The sequence below is a fragment of the Malus domestica genome, chromosome 14 (assembly GCF_042453785.1).
Source record: "Malus domestica chromosome 14, GDT2T_hap1".
Lineage (NCBI taxonomy): Eukaryota > Viridiplantae > Streptophyta > Magnoliopsida > Rosales > Rosaceae > Malus > Malus domestica.
Window position 1 is genome coordinate 10,577,250 of NC_091674.1, and position 17,659 is coordinate 10,594,908.

The following is a 17,659-nucleotide window of genomic DNA, read 5'->3' on the forward strand; positions in this document are numbered from 1 at the left end:
TTCATAACAAAATTAACAAATATTGAGCATTCTGTAACAAATCCTCTAAGCTAAATCCACAAACACGACTCCATGAATCTTCAATACCCTAAACAAAAATTAAAATGCAAAACTCTTAAGATTGAAACCCAGAAATCTAAAATAACAAAACCTATCAACAAATAAAGGTTTCCATAACACATTTCAAGCCCTTTCTTCCCTATCCGTCTTTTGTTCGACTACCCACCTTTTCAAATCCAAAAACCTAATTAAACAAACAAATAATTAGTTACAAAAATGGAGACAATGATCAAGTTAAAGTGAGAAAGAGATGAGAGAGAGAGAGAGAGAGACAAACCTGATGGCGGCATAAATATGGATGTTGAAGCTTTACTGGCTAGAAAGAATGGAGCTTTCTAGCCAAAAGAAAAAATTTGGTACAAAAATCATATCTTTAATGATGAAATATTGATGCAAACGAGAAACCCTCACTTCAAAGCTTCACTCTTGACTTCTCTCTCTTGAAAATCGAAGCTCAGAGATTTGAGCTCAACCTAGAAACCCAGAGCTCACAGAGCTCTCTCAGCATCATATCTTCTAAATGACAAAAATGATGAAATAAGCTAAGGGTTTTTAGTATTTATATGCAGGCATTTTAGTAATTTCGGTTTTGTGCATGGTGTGCATGGCTTGTACATGACCAGTTGTCCTATTTCTGTCCTAATATTAAGAAATGTTTCATTTTGGGGTATTTCCCTTAATTAAATGTCCATCACACTCACTGCGCACTCTACTCTTGCTTTTATTTTTATACCCTTACTCTAATTTATTCGTACTTTTGACACATCACTTACAGATCCTGGCTTTGTCATATTTCATGTGTCAACCAGCATGCCTCGATTTCGAGTGTTTATCAGGACATTGGGTCGGGATGTGTCACATGTAGTAGGTGGTTAATTATTCTTCCTTTACTTTTGAAATTTATATTAAAAAATATGTAATTAGATCTAAGACATAACTAAAACTTACATTTTAAATTAAAAAAAGACCAATTGGCAAGAGGGTAGTGTTTTCGTGTGCTTACCAACTATATTAATTTTCCTTGCAAATTTTGTCAATGACATCATTTATCTCTCATACAATTCGGCTTGGGTTAAGATTAAGCTAATAGTTGAATTGAAATTGAGAATGGAAAATGAATGCCGAACATAAATAAATAACATATTAATTCATATCTTAATCGGTTCGATACTTAGTGGTTTTTTTCTTCTTTCGGTTTTCAGTTTTCTGAGCCCCCCTAACAACGTTAGCACGTAGTGGCGGACCGACAATTTTGTCCATGTGGGGCCTGAATTTATTTTACCAAGTAAGCAAGCACAAATTTTGTACCCAAATTTGAGTTGAATTCACCAAATTTTAATGAAACTTGAATTTCCTATTTTAATCTTATACAAAATAGACAGACATTAAACCCAAAATCTGATTTCATAAGTAACCCACCCATACTTGTGCCTCATCCTTACTCCCAAGTTCCTCAAAAAGTCCTAGCCATAGTTCAATTTTACTCCATTTACATGTTTCATGACACATTTGTAAAAAAGAAACAAGATTTCAATAAAAAATGGATGATCAAGTCATTATTTGGCAATCTTCAAGTGAGATATAGCATGATTTTTTTTTCTTTCTATTTTTCATTAAGAATTAGAATAAAGAAGTACGGTATCCCATTTGTTAGCCTAATATGGTTATATGATTAGAACACAAAATTAAAATAAAGATGACTGGCCTAAAAATATCTCCAACAACAGCCATTGGGTCGATTAGAAACGAAGAAAAGCTTTAACAATACCGATATCTTCTACAAACACCTAGCCCAATACAACTACTTTATGGGAAGATTTGATTGTGTATCCCAAATCCCATTTTCTTAGCCTATCAGTTAGTTATCATAATTACATAATTGTTAAGGACTAAAATCAATCTTAACTGTATTCCAAGACACAAAATATAAGATTGATTCAGAGGAAATAAAATAACAAAATTCAACATCTCAAATATTACATTCCTATTACATTGTAAACCACTCATAGTTGATTTATATTGGAATAAATCAAATATTCTCCCACTCGGTCTACAAATGTAATGTTCATACTAAACCATTTTGATCCTCAATTGAATTAGATTTTCGTGTCTTGCGAAGTAAACATGCTCCTATAATTTCGAAGCCCAACAAGATGTAGTGGCATCATTGGTCCGTTCAGGGGGCTTGTTCCAATATGAGCCATTGAGTCCATGATAGGACTTCTAAGGTATTCATATTCTGATCCACCTTACTCCAGGCCAATAAAATTCATGATCACACAAATGCCCCTAAATATGCTTTGGAAAGTGCATTTTCCTTGAAGGTGACATGCTCTCACAGTCCCTATGATGATGATCCTAGTTCGGGTTTCATGAGTTGCTTCGAGCTCCGAGATCTGATCTCTTCATTCCATTAGTCTTGATCTGGTGGTCCAAAGTCTATGGTCCCGCCATATATGATATGCTGTTTTTTAAAACATGTCTGATTATAAATTAGTATCAAACTCGTCACTATTGTACATTTGTACTTAATTAGCATGTCTTTAAATTAGGGAGCAACTCGGGAAGAAAAAACAAAGTTTGGGGATCAAAATGAAACAACCGCTGAAACTCACCGGGGCGCATGTGGAATTACACAGAAAAGAGAAACAAAAACCGAAGTTTTAGGCTTATTATATTAGCACCCCACAAATTGTTGAATAAACCCCACATACTTAATATACCCCACATTTACTTTTTCAATTAAAAATTATCTTAATACACCCCACTTTCTTCCCCATAATACCCTCACACCCCACATTCTTAATATACACCTTATATTTTCTATACACACCCCACATTTATCAAATCTTATAGAACTCATTTTTTATTTTGCCGAATGATTTCAAACTATCTGAACGTTAGTTTGCCGAATGATTTCAAATTGAATGATTTCAAAAAATGTTTAGGTTCATTTGAACGTTTTTCAATAACAATAATAATGATTTCAAAGCTTTCGAAACATCGACTTCGTATTCCATTCGTCAAAAATTATTTTTCTCAATCAACATGTTTGTAGTTTCATTGCTTAGGGTTTTATTCAACAATGGAGAATGTGAGGGGTTTTGATAGTTGAAATAGATAAATAATACATTAAAAGTGATTTGGGGTGTATTTATAAATTTTTTATTATTTTTTAAACCTAATAAGATCAAAATTGTCATTACATAGTAGAGTAAATTAGTCATTAATATTAAATTTTAATGTGGGGTGCATTCAACATTTTGTGGATGTTAATATAAAAAATAAGTTTTATTCCATACCCTACTTCTCACCGGGTCGAACGAGTGGCAGCTGAAACCGTTTGCTACACCGCCAAATTTCCTAAACCTCCTAAACCTCCACCAAAACACCGCGATTGAATCGAACCCAGTTTCGAAAAGAAGAAGAAAAAAATGATATCAGCAATTTCGTGGGTGCCCAAAGGGGTTTCGAAGCCGGTTCCCTCCGTCGCCGACCCGCCCACCAAAGAGGAAATCGAAGAGCTGATTAAAACCGGCGCCTTGGAGAAAAGGTGAAACTTCTTCGCCTCGTTTCTCATTTTTCATTTTGTATGTCTTTGTTTTTGCTGTCGTAGAGTGCTGTACTGCTTGCGGGAACATGGATTTTCCTTTAGCTGCCATTGTTGCGGAGCTCTCAACTTATTGATGTTTGGTGGTAGTTCAAATTTTGTGTCAAAGATGTTCACTTTCTTTGAAATGAATAATTGGGTAATTTTTTAAGGTGGGTAATTTTTTTTCTCTGAAAAGTGAAAAACTTGGTGGAGGATTGGCGGTTTATTTCTTGAACCAAGTGGGAAAGAGTTGAATTTCCAGGGTAGTGTATGTGTAATGTGGTTTGTGAATTGCGATATGAAGCTTTAGGCGGTTCGGGTGTTGATTTTCGACTCACCGACTTGTATGGTTTTGATGGGTTATTGATTTTGCAGTGGAGATGCTGAAAGTGAGGACGATGATGGAGAAATGGATGTTGAAACCCCCAAGCAGGGTGATCAAGTCTCCCAAGCATTAGAGGTGGCAAAAGCACTCGGAAGAGCTCCTAAAGTTACCGAGCCAGGGGCCAAGTTTGATGACATAGCCGATGGATTGAGGGAACTCGACATGGAACATTATGACGACGAGGATGATGGTATTCCCCTTTGTTCTTTATTTTCTTGAAATCATTTTCGGAGCATAAGAGGGGGTTAGTTACAATGTTGCTTAAGCTGGAGATGTTGGATGGGCAATCAAACGGTTGCTCAGAGTTAAACTTGATAGTGGTTTTTTTTTGGTCAATAAACTTGAAGTCTTGTGAGACCTGTAAAATTTTCTTTTTCTTTAGTTTACAGTTAGATGGTTTTGTTAGTGCATATGGTTTTACCATGTCAATAAAATGGAGGTATTATGCAATGTTGAACTTGAAGCATTGTTGAAGTTACTGACTAGTAATTTGATTAAGTTTTGTTAGTACATATCAATCCCAAGTTGGGGAAGGAGGAACCTTGCATGTGCTTATAAGTAACTCCCCATATTGCTAATGGGTTCTATGGTGGAACCTCAACTTTCTTCATGGTATTGGAGCAAGTTCCTGCGTGTAAAGCACAGTGGCCACACGTGCTCCATGTCACCCGATCTGCGTTGTCCACATGTTAGGGAAAGGAGGGACCTTGCATGTGCTTATAAGTAATTGAGCTACTTCTGATATTGCCAATTGGTTTTATGGTGGAACCTCAACTATCTTCAATTAAAATGGATGTATTATGCACTGTTGAACTTGAAGCATTGATGAAGTTACTGACTAGTAATTTGATTAAGTTTACCATATGCTTCTTCTCATGAGTGTTGATTAGGATGTATAGCTAACCGTGCATCTTCGTATGTCTGATCTCAGGCATTGACGTGTTTAGTAGTGGGGTTGGGGACCTTTACTACCCAAGTAACGATATGGATCCATATCTAAAGAAGGAAAAGGATGATGTAAGTTTTTTACTACGTAAATTATGCCATTATTTTTGTTTTCTTTCCTTCTTTTGTGAGGTTAGGAGAGCAACTTGGTTTTTCATTCTCATTTTTATTTCCTCAAAGGACGAGGATTCTGAAGACAGTGATGACATGACAATTAATCCAAGTGATGCAGTCATAGTTTGCGCCCGCAATGAGGATGAAGTCAGCCAGCTTGAGGCATGTAATAATTTTTTAAATTATTTGATTCCTTTTTCTTGTCTGTTTTCCACTGATCGTAATTGAATTATGTACGAGCAGATATGGCTGTATGTTGAATCAGAAGATGGTGAAGCAGATGTTTTTGTTCACCATGACGTCATCCTTTCATCATTTCCCCTTTGCACAGCATGGCTTGATTGTCCTCTCAAAGGTGGAGACAAAGGTGCGATTCATGTGCTACGCATGCATTTTGTTTGAAACTTCTGGAGGTTACTCATGTACCTGAACTATATTTATAGTTAGAATTTCTTATGTTTTCAGAAATTTTGTAATATCTTCTTCTAATAAAGTTCTGTTTTCACTGTTTATTTCTTTGATAGCGAGTACAAACTTGTTTAAATTAGATTTATTCTGCTCTAATTTCTGTAACCGTGAGCTCTTTTTTATGGTGACGTTTAATGACGATTATCTTATGCATTATGAATAGTTGTTTTCCTTGATATCAGTTGCATTTTTATCACAATTTAGATATTTTTTCATGTGTTACGTGTGCATTTTGTTTGAAACATCTGGAGGTTACTCATATACGTGAATTATATTTATAGTTAGAATCTGTTTTTAGAATAATTGTAATATCTTCTTCTAATAAAGTTCTTTTTCACTGTTTTTTTCTTTGATGGCATGTACAATCTTGTTAAAATTAGATTTATTCCGCTCAAAATTTCTGTTACCATGAGCTCCCTCTTATGGTGAAGTTTAATGACGATTATCTTATACATTGTGAATAGTTGTTTTCCTTGATATCAATTGCAATTTTTATCTATTTTTTTTTTCAAATTTCAGTTTTGGCTTTGCTTTACCTTTATATTTAATTGATGTCTAAATGTTTTCTATGTTGACAGGGAACTTCGTTGCTGTTGGTTTAATGGATGAACCTTCCATTGAGATATGGGATCTTGACATTGTATGTAGTTCATGGATACTAGTCTCATTGCATAGGTTTATGTGGGTAATTGATGGAAATGTTATTGTAATTTCTAACATTTTTTGCTGTTTTTCAGATTGATGAAGTGCAACCATGCGTGATATTGGGTGGTATTGCTGAGAAGAAAAAAAAGAAAGGAAAGAAGGTTCGATGCTCAATTCTTTCACTGTTTGGGCTTTTGATAATTGTGCAACTCTTTTTAACTTTCTTTACCAATTCCGAAACTTCCTTTGTATTAGGTATCAATCAAATACAAAGAAGACAGTCACAGAGATTCAGTTCTCGGGCTTGCTTGGAATAAGGAGTACAGGTTTGTACTCTTCTAGAGTTTTGTACTACCTATTGTTGCTTCAGTGGAAGGTTCATAAACTTATCTTGTCTTTTCCTATAAACAGAAATATACTTGCTAGTGCAAGTGCTGACAAACAAGTTAAGATTTGGGATGTGGCTACCGGAAAATGTAATATTACCATGGAGCACCATACAGACAAGGCAAGAATTTAGACAGGATTGATTTTCTATGCTCTAACCTGAAATCAAATTTTCAATGGCATGCTATAGAACAAATGCAATCCTGAGATCTTCATTTTAAGGAGTTACTTTTCCTTTCAAATTTTTTCATTAACCATCTTCATACTATTTTTACAGGTTCAGGCAGTTGCATGGAATCATTTTGCCCCGCAAGTTCTTCTCAGTGGTTCTTTTGATCATACAGTAGTCTTGGTATTTAATGTTTTACAAATGTTACTCTGTTGGCATTTATTTGTTATCCTAGAAACTTAAGCGATTGTAAGAAACTTATTTGTTTGAAAATTTATTTGACTTGTGCATTTACAATTGTTATTCATTCCAGAAAGATGGGAGGGTGCCATCACATTCTGGGTATAAGTGGACAGTCACAGCTGATGTAGAAAGCTTAGCATGGGATCCACACACTGAGCATTCATTTGTGGTGTGTGCCTTGGCTCTTAAGACAGTCTTTTTTCGTACTTATCACAAAGCGTTTGCTTTTTGTTTATCCCCTTTCGTGTTATTTGTTAATATGTGGAAACAGTTGCTCTCTGGCTAAATGAGAATTATCGTTTATTGATCATTACATTTTGTAAATCCATCCAGGTGAGCCTAGAAGATGGCACAATCAAAGGGTTTGATATTCGGGCTGCCACATCTGCTCCTACTTCCGAGTCTAAACCGAGTTTTACTCTTCATGCTCATGACAAAGCTGTTTGCTCAATCTCATATAACCCTGCAGCACCTAATGTACAGTCCTCTTTTTCTTCTCAATTTGGCGTACTTTTTTGTATCGCCAAGTTATGTGTAATCTCACCTTTGTGCCTTCTTTTTTTTTGTGTCCCAGCTTCTTGCAACTGGATCCACAGATAAAATGGTATGAAGTGTTTCTCACTACCTGCACACTGGCATACCTGGCAGATTGGAATGTTTTGTAATGTATCCACTACCATTTGTTACAGGTAAAGCTTTGGGATTTGTCAAACAACCAACCTTCATGCATTTCATCCAGGAATCCTAAAGCAGTAAGTGATTGATCATAGTTCATCATTTTAATGCAACAAGTTATTCTTCTGTTTCTTCTGTTTAATGCGAGATTGATTGTTGGACTCTGCTCTGAATGTTGTCAGGGAGCTGTCTTTTCTATTTCGTTTGCGGAAGATAACCCTTTTTTGCTGGCCATAGGAGGCTCAAAAGGGAAACTGGAAGTGAGCTGTCTTTCTGTATCTTGTTTATCGTTGCACTTTTTGAAAGGTGGCTTTTCAATGGTGTATCACGACTGCTAATGTAATGGCTGAATTTGCAGGTATGGGATACATCATATGATGCTGCGGTTGCCCAAAGATTTGGGAGTTACTACAAGAAGAGCAGAACCCAAGCTGGACCTTCATCTGGTTAAACCAGAAGACGATAGAGGAGTAATTTTCTCCCCTTTCTAAACTTTAGAGCTTCTTCTAAGGACAAGTAGCATTGCCTTGTAGAGGTCTCGCAGTTTTGGAATACCCCATCACAGCCTTGGGTGTATGATCGGCGTAAGCAGAGGTGGTTTTGTTTACTGGATGAATGTTATGTTAAAAGGGAATATGAATTTTTGAAGTTATATGTTAGAAAGTTTCAAATTCAATCTTCCTTGTCTGATGAAACTAGTTATACTCTTGGTCTACACGAAATTCGTAATTTTGAGTGGGTTTGGCAACCCATTTTTCTTCTTTTGCGTACTTCTCTTTATGTTTTTTCCCCCTAGATTATCCTTTGATCTATTCAACTCAAATGCTAAAAATATAAAAATACAAGCAAGTAAAGGGGTGTCTGGAAAATCTCTTCCATTTCGAGTGGTTTGGTTGACATTTTTGCACCCAAACTAGTTATACTTATTGAAGGAGATCAATGTGTTTCTTTAAATTAGCACCAAATCACGCCTCTCTGATACATATTACAACAAAAGCACATTACACACAACACCCGCATTGAAGAAGCTAAATAAAAACCTGTACAGAGCGAGCATCGTTCAGGTCGCATAATAATACGACATCATGTTAAACATGGACCCCTACCCTCTGAGCCACCTGCATCAGCAGCACAAAACTAATTAGTTTACGCAAAGTCAATTACGTGCAATTTTTGGGTGATTAAAGCTTCAACATACAAGCTTCAACAAAAGAAAATTCAAAGAACTTAGCAAAGAAGGCTTTGGTGTATTTAACACAATACGTTGAAATGAAGGAAAGCTTATTTATTGATATCCCCGATAAGCTACAAATATGTACATATACATGAGTCAAAATAAACACACAAGAGGGAGCCTTCACAAAGGTTGCTTAGGAGAAGTCTCAGCAGTCGGTAGAGCCCCAGAAAGAGAAGGCACCGGAGGGGGATCATTTGGAGCCTCAGTACTGGACAGAACCCTAGAAGGAGGCATCAGAGGTTGATCATTTGGAGCTTCATTACGCGGTATAGCCCCAGAAGACGAAGGCAATAAATGCCTTTGGAACAAACCCACAAATCTCTGATGATCAAGTAAAACCTGACCATCAGTTTCCTTCATCTGGTCAAGCTTCCTCTTCATGTTTGTAGCATAGTCATGTGCGAGCCGGTGCAACTGTTTATTCTCATGCTTGAGCCCTCTAATCTCCTGTTTGAGACTCATCACTTCAGCCGCCAATGATTCAACTTGGCGGGTTCGAGCAAATAGGCGTTGGGCCATATTAGACACAGAACCTGCACACTGAACACTGAGAGCCAGCGAATCCTTAACAGCTAACTCATCAGACCGTTTGGAAAGTAGTCTGTTATCTTTGGGAGTGAGAAGGTTCCTGGCCACCACCGCAGCGGTCATATCATTCTTCATCACGGAATCCCCAACGGTAAGAGGACCAGTAGGGGAGACGAAGGATGGGCGCCATATGTTGTCTGGAGAAGGCGGGGCTGCCTCTTCAACAAGGTTCAAGTCAAAACGACGGTCGGAGGGGCCAGACATTTTCAAAGGTGTTGAAGAGAGAAGAGATCGGACAAATCAAGATCTTAGAAGTGCAAGAATGAAGCTTCTACTGGTGGAGATTCAAGTGTGCTTTGGAACTTAATGCCAGCCCTTATAAAAATCTGCACTCGACGGAGCTTCAGAAATCGAAGAGGCGCCTGCTCAGAAATCGAAGAGGCGTTTGCTTTCTCAAAAGTTGGGCTGCTCAAAGACCACGAAGGCTGATCTCAGAAATCGAAGAGGCGCTCGCTTTCTCAAAAGCTGGGCTCCCCAGAGACCACGAGGGCCGATCGCAGAAATCGAAGAGGCACCTACTTTTCCAGCCTTGTCAGCACCTGTCACACGCACACTCAGCTTTGCGGAAATTATGGGCATTCTGTCAAAGACTTCTGGGGAAGTAGAAAACACATGAATCTTACTGTTCAATCACCCACTTCCCACACGCAACAATAGCTCATGGGTACCACAGAAAACTTTGCCAAAGTTCTTTGCCAAAGTTGAGCACGTGAAGCTTGCAGCTCCCACTACATCGCTCTGACCAAGAAGGGTAAAAGAATAGCAAAGAAACAACACTAACAAAGTTTAGACCCATAAATTTTGAAGGTCTAGCTACCATATTATTACCCACAAGGGTAAAGGAACAGTACCACTGCTGGATAATTGGAAAGTCCCTGTGTGTCAACCTCTGTGCTTCGTGGCAAGGTAGACTAGCAAACATGCCCAACCTTTACTCATATTCGAGAAAACACTCCCAATAAGATTGCTTGCTCCAAAATCGAAGAGGCACCGTCCTCTGAATCTCGAGAGCCAGACTCCCAACATGACTACTTTCTTAAAAATCGAAGAGAGGGTAAAGGAACAGTACCATTGCTGGATAATTGGAAAGTCCCTGTGTGTCAACCTCTGTGCTTCGTGGCAAGGTAGACTAGCAAACATGCCCAACATTTACTCACATTCGAGAAAACACTCCCAACAAGATTGCTTGCTCCAAAATCGAAGAGGCACCGCCCTCCGAATCTCGAGAGCCAGACTCCCAACATGATTACTTTCTCAAAAATCGAAGAGACACTGCTCCCCGAATCTTCGAGAGCCAGACCCCCAGCATGATTGCTTTCTCAAAAATCGATGAGGCATCGTTCTCCGAATCAATCGAAGAGGCGCTCGCTTTCTCAAAAGCTGGGCTGCTCAGAGACCACGAGGGCCGATCTCAGAAATCGAAGAGGCACCTACTTTTCTAGCCTTGTCAGCACCTGTCACACGAACACTCAGCTTTGCAGAAATTATGGGCATTCTGTCGAAGACTTCTGGTGAAGTAGAAAGCACATGAATCTTACTGTTCAATCACCCACTTCCCACACGCAACAATAGCTCATGGGTACCACAGATAACTTTGCCAAAGTTCTCTGCCAAAGTTGAGCACGTGAAGCTTGCAGCTCCCACTACATCGCTCTGACCAAGAAAGGTGAAAGAATAGCAAAGAAACAGCACTAACAAAGTTTAGACACATAAATTTTGAAGGTCTAGCTACCATATTATTACCCACAAGGGTAAAGGAACAGTACCACTGCTGGATAATTGGAAAGTCCCTGTGTGTCAACCTCTGTGCTTCGTGGCAAGGTAGACTAGCAAACATGCCCAACCTTTACTCACATTCGAGAAAACACTCCCAACAAGATTGCTTGCTCCAAAATCGAAGAGGCACCGTCCTCCGAATCTCGAGAGCCAGACTCCCAACATGACTACTTTCTCAAAATCGAAGAGAGGGTAAAGGAACAGTACCATTGCTGGATAATTGGAAAGTCCCTGTGTGTCAACCTTTGTGCTTCGTGGCAAGGTAGACTAGCAAACATGCCCAACCTTTACTCACATTCGAGACAACACTCCCAACAAGATTGCTTGCTCCAAAATCGAAGAGGCACTGCCATCCGAATCTCGAGAGCCAGACTCCCAACATGATTACTTCCTCAAAAATCGAAGAGACACTGCTCTCCGAATCTCGAGAGTCAGACCCCCAGCATGATTGCTTTCTCAAAAATCGAAGAGGCATCGTTCTCCGAATCTCGAGAGCCAGATACCACAGACCACTTTTTCAAAGTGCTCTGACAGAGTTAAAACATGTGAAACTGGCAGCTCCCACTACCATGCTATGACCAAGCAGGGTAAAGGAATAGCAGTACTACTTGTTAGGGAGACTCCTATATATGTCGACCCCCATCCCCAACGGACAGGCAGACCTGCAAAAATGCTCAACCCTTCATCATATCTGAGAGGGCACTCCCAACGAAGCCTTTCGAAATATTCAGCTTTCTTTCCCCCCGATAATACCTCTGCAAACAAGCTATACTAGAGCAAGAATATCTCATATCATCAGGGTTAAAAGCAAGAGTATCCCATATCATGCTTTTTCCCTGTCTTTTCCTTTGGCCTTGTTTTTACCTGCAAGACAAGGAGAAAGAGAGCAATCAGTCAGCACTTGGAATCAAGCTTCCAGCCAGGATCTGACTGCCTGGAACCCCTTACCTGATTACTTACCTGGCATGGCAAGTGCGAAGGATACAAGGAAGCATGTGGAGACAAGCGTAACAGCACACGTGCCGATACATCCATTACTCTGTCAAAAGCAAAAGTATCCCATATCAGCAGGGTGGAACGTACTCTAGATTTGATGGACTTGTTTTGACCCTCAAATTCTTCAGTCGGCCTTATACTCTGGAGGAAACCAGAAAACCCTCCAGCTCAGTTCAAGAATAAGCCTGTGGAAAGTTACTTCTTCAAAAGCAAAAGTATCTCATATCATCTCTTCTCATTTTTCTTCTCTTTATCCTTCATGCTGCTGCAAGATGGGGAGAAGGTGAACAATCAGTCGGAGCTCTGATTGCTTACCTTGTCTGTCACCTCTTTCAGCAGACCCCCTAGCTCGGCGACTTGGGGGACTCCTACTACATGGTTTGTATCGCGCTTGACCAAGCCTGAAACTACAAGTAAGCTTCAAGTGAAATTGATACATTACCTTGTGCATCTCCACCAGTTAAAGATACCACCCCTGGATGGAGGAAGAGTACTTCCAGAGAAGATGCCACATCTACCTATGAGACAGATAAGGCAAGTCAAGACGACTCCACACTCCGATACTTAGAAGTTTCGTGATTACGAGATCATTCTCCCACAATATTTCCTAATGTCATTTGTACTAAATCATTCACTTGTACTCACTAAAGGAGAGCTTGAACCTATGTACTTGTGTAAACCCTTCACAATTAATGAGAACTCTTCTATTCCGTGGACGTAGCCAATATGGGTGAACCACGCACATCTTGTGTTTGCTTTCCTATCTCTATCCATTTATATATTTATCCACACTAATGACCGGAGCAATCTAGCGAAAATCACAAAAAGCGACCGTTTTAGCTACCTAGGATCTATCTTGCAAGAGAACGGAGAATTAGATGGAGATCTCAACCATAGAATACGAGCTGGATGGATGAAGTGTAAGAATGCATCCGGCGTGTTGTGTGACCGTCGTAGGCCACTGAAGCTCAAGGGAAAATTTTATAGGACGGCAATAAGGCCAGCGATGTTGTATGGCACAGAATGTTGGGCGGTGAAGCATCAACACGTACACAAAATGGGTGTAGCGGAGATGAGGATGCTTCGTGGGATGTGTGGGCACACGAGAAAGGATAAGATTGGGAATGAGGATATCCGAGGTAAAGTAGGAGTAGCCGAAATTGTAGGAAAGATTAGAGAAAATCGGCTCCGGTGATTTGGACATGTGCAAAGAAGGCCGAATGACGCTCCGGTTCGAAGATGTGACTACTGGACAGAGGTTCAGGGCCGAAGGGGTAGAGGAAGACCTAGGAAAACTTTGGAAGAGACTCTAAGAAAAGACTTAGAGTACTTGGATCTAACGGAGGACATGACACAAAACCGAGCGCAATGGCGTTCTAGGATTCATATAGCCGACCCCACTTAGTGGGAAAAGGCTTTGTTGTTGTTGTTGTTGTTGTAGAAAAGATACGCATAAAATACATGTAGAGACTACATTATACAGCATAACACCCTTGCCTACAAATTTCCTTCGCATAAAAAGACTTATGACGGGGACGTACCTCCTTGAAGGAGTGAACATCACTTCCCCAAAGCCAAGCATCACAGCCTGCATCTCTAGCACCCCATATATCATTCCTACGATCATCACCTACGTGCACAGCATCCTCAGGTTTTACTCCCAATAACTCACAAGCTTTAAGAAATATTGTTGGATTTGGCTTCTCTGCTTCAACCTGTTCATATGAAATATTCATAGCATCAGCAATGACCCAACGATACCAACAACAGAGCTATTTTGTCATCAGACCAACGGATTATGTGGAGAACAAAAAAACATTTAAAAAAAAAAAAAATCTTTTTGTATGTATATATACAAATATGGAATTCTCAAAAATCCCATTTAGCTTTTGCGTTCCCTTTTTGTGTCAGTCGGAGGGTGGGAGTTAAACAAGGACAGTATCACCTTCTTTCATAATTACTGCAAAATAAAGACTAATTTTGTTGGACTCAACTTCTTAGTTTCTGAACGATGGATGATATGGACAACCAATCACCTAATTCAAGAACCATGCTTACTGCAGAAGATTCTAGAATTTGCGCCTGTGTGTGTATGCGTGAGAGAGAGAGAGAGAGAGAGAGAGAGAGAGAGAGAGACATGCATACTGCAGAAAGATACTAAGCAATTCACTTACTTCAGCTGACACTGCTATTGCATCAAACCATTGTTCACAATGTAGAGCATGTAAAACAGGTCTTAATCGGGTATCAAAATTTGACACAACAGCTACTTTGACACCTGCTTTCCTCAGAGCTTTAAACACTCTCTCAGCATCAGGATCACAGAGGTGCCAAGCCTATGAGAAAACACAGAAGTATATTATAAACCCACTTCACGCCTATATATTGCTACACAGAAAATGGTACTTAAAAATTACCCAACCTTGTCAGTCGTATAGTAGTTATAAAGCTCTTCAAAGTACTGAGAATCTGAGCAGCCAGTGGAAGAACTGACTATATATTGCCAGAAGGGTCTCCCATCATTTACATATCTACAACGCAAAGAGGAAACACACACTTTAAAGATAAAAGAGAAAATCAGAGAATTCACTCCAAACATGGCAGGCTTACTGCTAAACTTCTGTATTTAATGAATGAGATTAAAGGGGACACTGAAAAGAAACAGAAAGAAAGGATTCACTTCTACTTAACCAACCCCATTGAAAACACAATGGCTAGACGGGGGAAAGCTCTATGCTAAACTTTAGGGGACTGTCAATATATTTCCCAAAATACAATAAGAAGCCACAAGACCATTAGATTGTTAGATCTTTTCCAGTCAATACTCGGTTATGAAAAAAGAAGTGAGTTGATTGCATGCAGCATCAAATCTCTACCGATAAACTTTAGAACACAGAGGCTATGAATTAGCTTCCTAGCCAGCTTCCAAAATGCCAAATAATAGCTATTACAGGCAAAAATTGATGTAAACATTTTCAATCCCATAAAATGCCAACGAATAAAAAACTAAAGACATAAAACTTACAGTTAAAACGATAGCAAATGGATTAGCAAAAACCATATGTACCCCAGTATACAAGGGGAAATAGAAACATTGAAAATGAAGATGGGAAGAGACCTGAGACGAGATCTTCCCCAAGGCTGCTCGTAAGCTCGTCTGTATCTGTTTAAAATCTCGGCCTCTGAGTACTCCACTCCATATTTCTCGCCTATCTTCCTATATATCTATGCAAACAGAAAGAAAAAAAATTCAATATATCAGCAGTCATAGAGACAGATAATCACGCAAGAAATAAAGAAATCCTAAAACCTGCAAAAAAGCTACAAACGGCAACCAAAATGTAATTTTAAAAGGAAAATTCCCAGGAATCCAATTCTATCACAAAAAACTCAGAAACTCAATACATGCGTAAATAATCAATATCTATTATCTATAAATATACTCCCACGATTGAAATATGCACAAGAAGTTCCTGGATTTTTATCATTTATGTATGAACATAACCCAAAACACCAAAACGGAAAATGAAAGAAAGAAAAAATAAGAAAGGACACAAGATCCAAGAACTTCTATGCAGTTACACACAAACCCAGAAACCCAAAAGTTCAATTCATATACATACAAACCCAGAAACCTAAAGGTTCATTACAATTTACATGCATAGATAGAAAAATTGAGAAATGAAAATGTGGGTGTGCATGTAAAGCGTTAGAGAGAGAGAGAAAGAGAGAGGACCTGAGCCATTGGTTGGGAAGGAACAACAAGGGTACCAACAGCATCAACAAGCAAAGCCTTGTGAGTGATTTCACCGTACAAAGACCTCCTATAATCTTCGTAATCTTTCACACCCAATATCTCCAACCCCATGTGCGGTGGCCTCGACCCAATGATCCCGGACTCTGGCTGCTGCGCCACCGCAAAGGTGGAATACGGCGACGTCAACCCGGCTCCACCGCCCCGGTCAACCCGAACCGGTCGCTTGAGGCCATTGGAGCAAGACCCAGATCCCAAAATTGGTGCTTTTGTTGTGAGAAGCCTAAAGAAGTTTGTTCTGGTTGCCATTAACGCCATTGCTGAAGCTTCATTTGAGGGTGTCTCCTCCTGCGCACTTGGTTTTGTATGTCGGGATTTCAGCTTTTCTTTTGGGCCAAGGAGTCTTTTACTTATTTATAGGGCCAAGGAGTGGCTTTCTTCTTTTACCAGCAGAGCTTCCATCTTTTATTTATTTATTTATTTATAATTTTAAATACGATTTTCTTTCTTATCTATGAATATTGTATTTTTACTCAAAATACGTCAACACATTAACTTCCATGTTGACATAAAGTCCCTATCCTAAGTCCTCACTAGGCCTAAATTTTTGCCGGAATTGAAAATACATGTTTCAAATTCCAATCCAAAAAGTTAAAAAAAAATAAGTATCAATTTTGAGAAATATTCAAATACATTTCAATTCCTATCTAATTCAGTTCAGGTTTTTTTTTTTCGAATTTAAAATTTTTGATTTCTAATTTGAATTTAGTGAAATATTTTAAAACTTTTTAATTCAAAATCAGTCATAATCAAGTATTTCCATCCAAAGTTTCACCCGTAGTGAGCATGCATATACTTGTATCGACAAGCATACGATGACAACATATGAGTAGGATTATTATAAAAATATACTTCATTTAGTCACTATCTTTTATGAGGGGGTGTGATTCATAATGCCAACACAAAAAATAATTTCAACTTGATAAAGTATAATTAATTTAGTAACTATCAAAAGCAACAACATTCATCATCGTTATTTTCTAAGCACTATTCTAGTGTATATTGTAAAATAGATGAACACATTGCTTGTCTAACTAGAAATATGAGATTTCTCAAATTTAGTCACTGTTCTAAAAATCTTCGTCTAGTTCTGCTTAGGCGATAGGTGGTTGGTTATTACCCTGTTTAGTTCGTAGGCTTTTTAAAATCAAGAAAGTGCCCCTAGACTAGTTTAAGCGTCCACCTAGCCCGCCTAGATCGTAACCCTTACTTAGATAAAAAATCGGTAGCTTTCATTTTGCATTTTGTTTTTTCAATAAAATGTAAAAGACTTGTTAAATGTTTGGATGAAACACTCATTATATGTTTGTTCCCCATGTTTTCAATATATTCTAATACTTTATAATTTATATGTCATTTTATTATGCAAGCTATGTGTCTCTCTTATTTATACCATATATAAAAAAATTTATTTAAATCTGCTCAGTTCGCTTAGGCTTCCGCCTAAGCCCCGCCTAGTCACCTAGTCGTCTAGAGTGGTGCTCTCCTAAGGTCCTCATTTTGAGAACCATTGAGGTCCTCTTTCATCTGAGCCATTAAATTGATCTAATGATAAATTAACCAAG

General features: G+C 38.7%; 2 protein-coding genes and 1 long non-coding RNA gene across 3 annotated transcripts; 1 reads left to right on the forward strand and 2 right to left on the reverse strand.

The window, feature by feature from the left end:
• On the reverse strand, positions 1-569 carry LOC114821150 (uncharacterized). Its single transcript, XR_003768565.2, has 2 exons — positions 338-569; positions 1-244 (listed from the first exon to the last, which is right to left on the reverse strand). It is a non-coding gene; the product is annotated as an uncharacterized lncRNA (long non-coding RNA).
• Positions 570-3,358: 2,789 nt separating this feature from the next.
• LOC103454579 (uncharacterized) lies at positions 3,359-8,444 on the forward strand. The gene is made up of 16 exons (XM_008394179.4): positions 3,359-3,613; positions 4,028-4,227; positions 4,969-5,054; positions 5,163-5,258; positions 5,340-5,463; positions 6,143-6,204; positions 6,302-6,370; positions 6,465-6,535; positions 6,621-6,717; positions 6,874-6,948; positions 7,079-7,177; positions 7,342-7,485; positions 7,583-7,612; positions 7,698-7,760; positions 7,866-7,943; positions 8,042-8,444. Exons 1-16 carry the CDS (start codon positions 3,495-3,497, stop codon positions 8,132-8,134), a joined length of 1,506 nt encoding a protein of 501 aa, XP_008392401.3. The 5' UTR covers positions 3,359-3,494; the 3' UTR covers positions 8,135-8,444.
• A 97-nt stretch (positions 8,445-8,541) lies between these two features.
• LOC103454582 (uncharacterized) lies at positions 8,542-16,515 on the reverse strand. The gene is made up of 6 exons (XM_008394181.4): positions 16,017-16,515; positions 15,399-15,505; positions 14,703-14,811; positions 14,455-14,616; positions 13,822-13,995; positions 8,542-8,801 (listed from the first exon to the last, which is right to left on the reverse strand). The coding sequence occupies exons 1-6, from the start codon at positions 16,350-16,352 to the stop codon at positions 8,772-8,774; spliced, it is 918 nt and encodes a 305-aa protein (XP_008392403.3). The 5' UTR covers positions 16,353-16,515; the 3' UTR covers positions 8,542-8,771.
• Positions 16,516-17,659: the final 1,144 nt, after the last annotated feature.

Coding starts and splice junctions, on each gene's coding strand:
- LOC103454582 (XM_008394181.4), bottom strand. CDS start 16,352: ATGGCGTTAATGGCAACCAGAACAAACTTCTTTAGGCTTCTCACAACA. Junction 14,617..14,702: donor ACTACTATACGACTGACAAG/GTTGGGTAATTT, acceptor GTTTTCTCATAG/GCTTGGCACCTCTGTGATCC. Junction 13,996..14,454: donor CAATAGCAGTGTCAGCTGAA/GTAAGTGAATTG, acceptor TCATATGAACAG/GTTGAAGCAGAGAAGCCAAA.
- LOC103454579 (XM_008394179.4), top strand. CDS start 3,495: ATGATATCAGCAATTTCGTGGGTGCCCAAAGGGGTTTCGAAGCCGGTT. Junction 3,614..4,027: donor ACCGGCGCCTTGGAGAAAAG/GTGAAACTTCTT, acceptor TTGATTTTGCAG/TGGAGATGCTGAAAGTGAGG. Junction 5,055..5,162: donor TAAAGAAGGAAAAGGATGAT/GTAAGTTTTTTA, acceptor ATTTCCTCAAAG/GACGAGGATTCTGAAGACAG.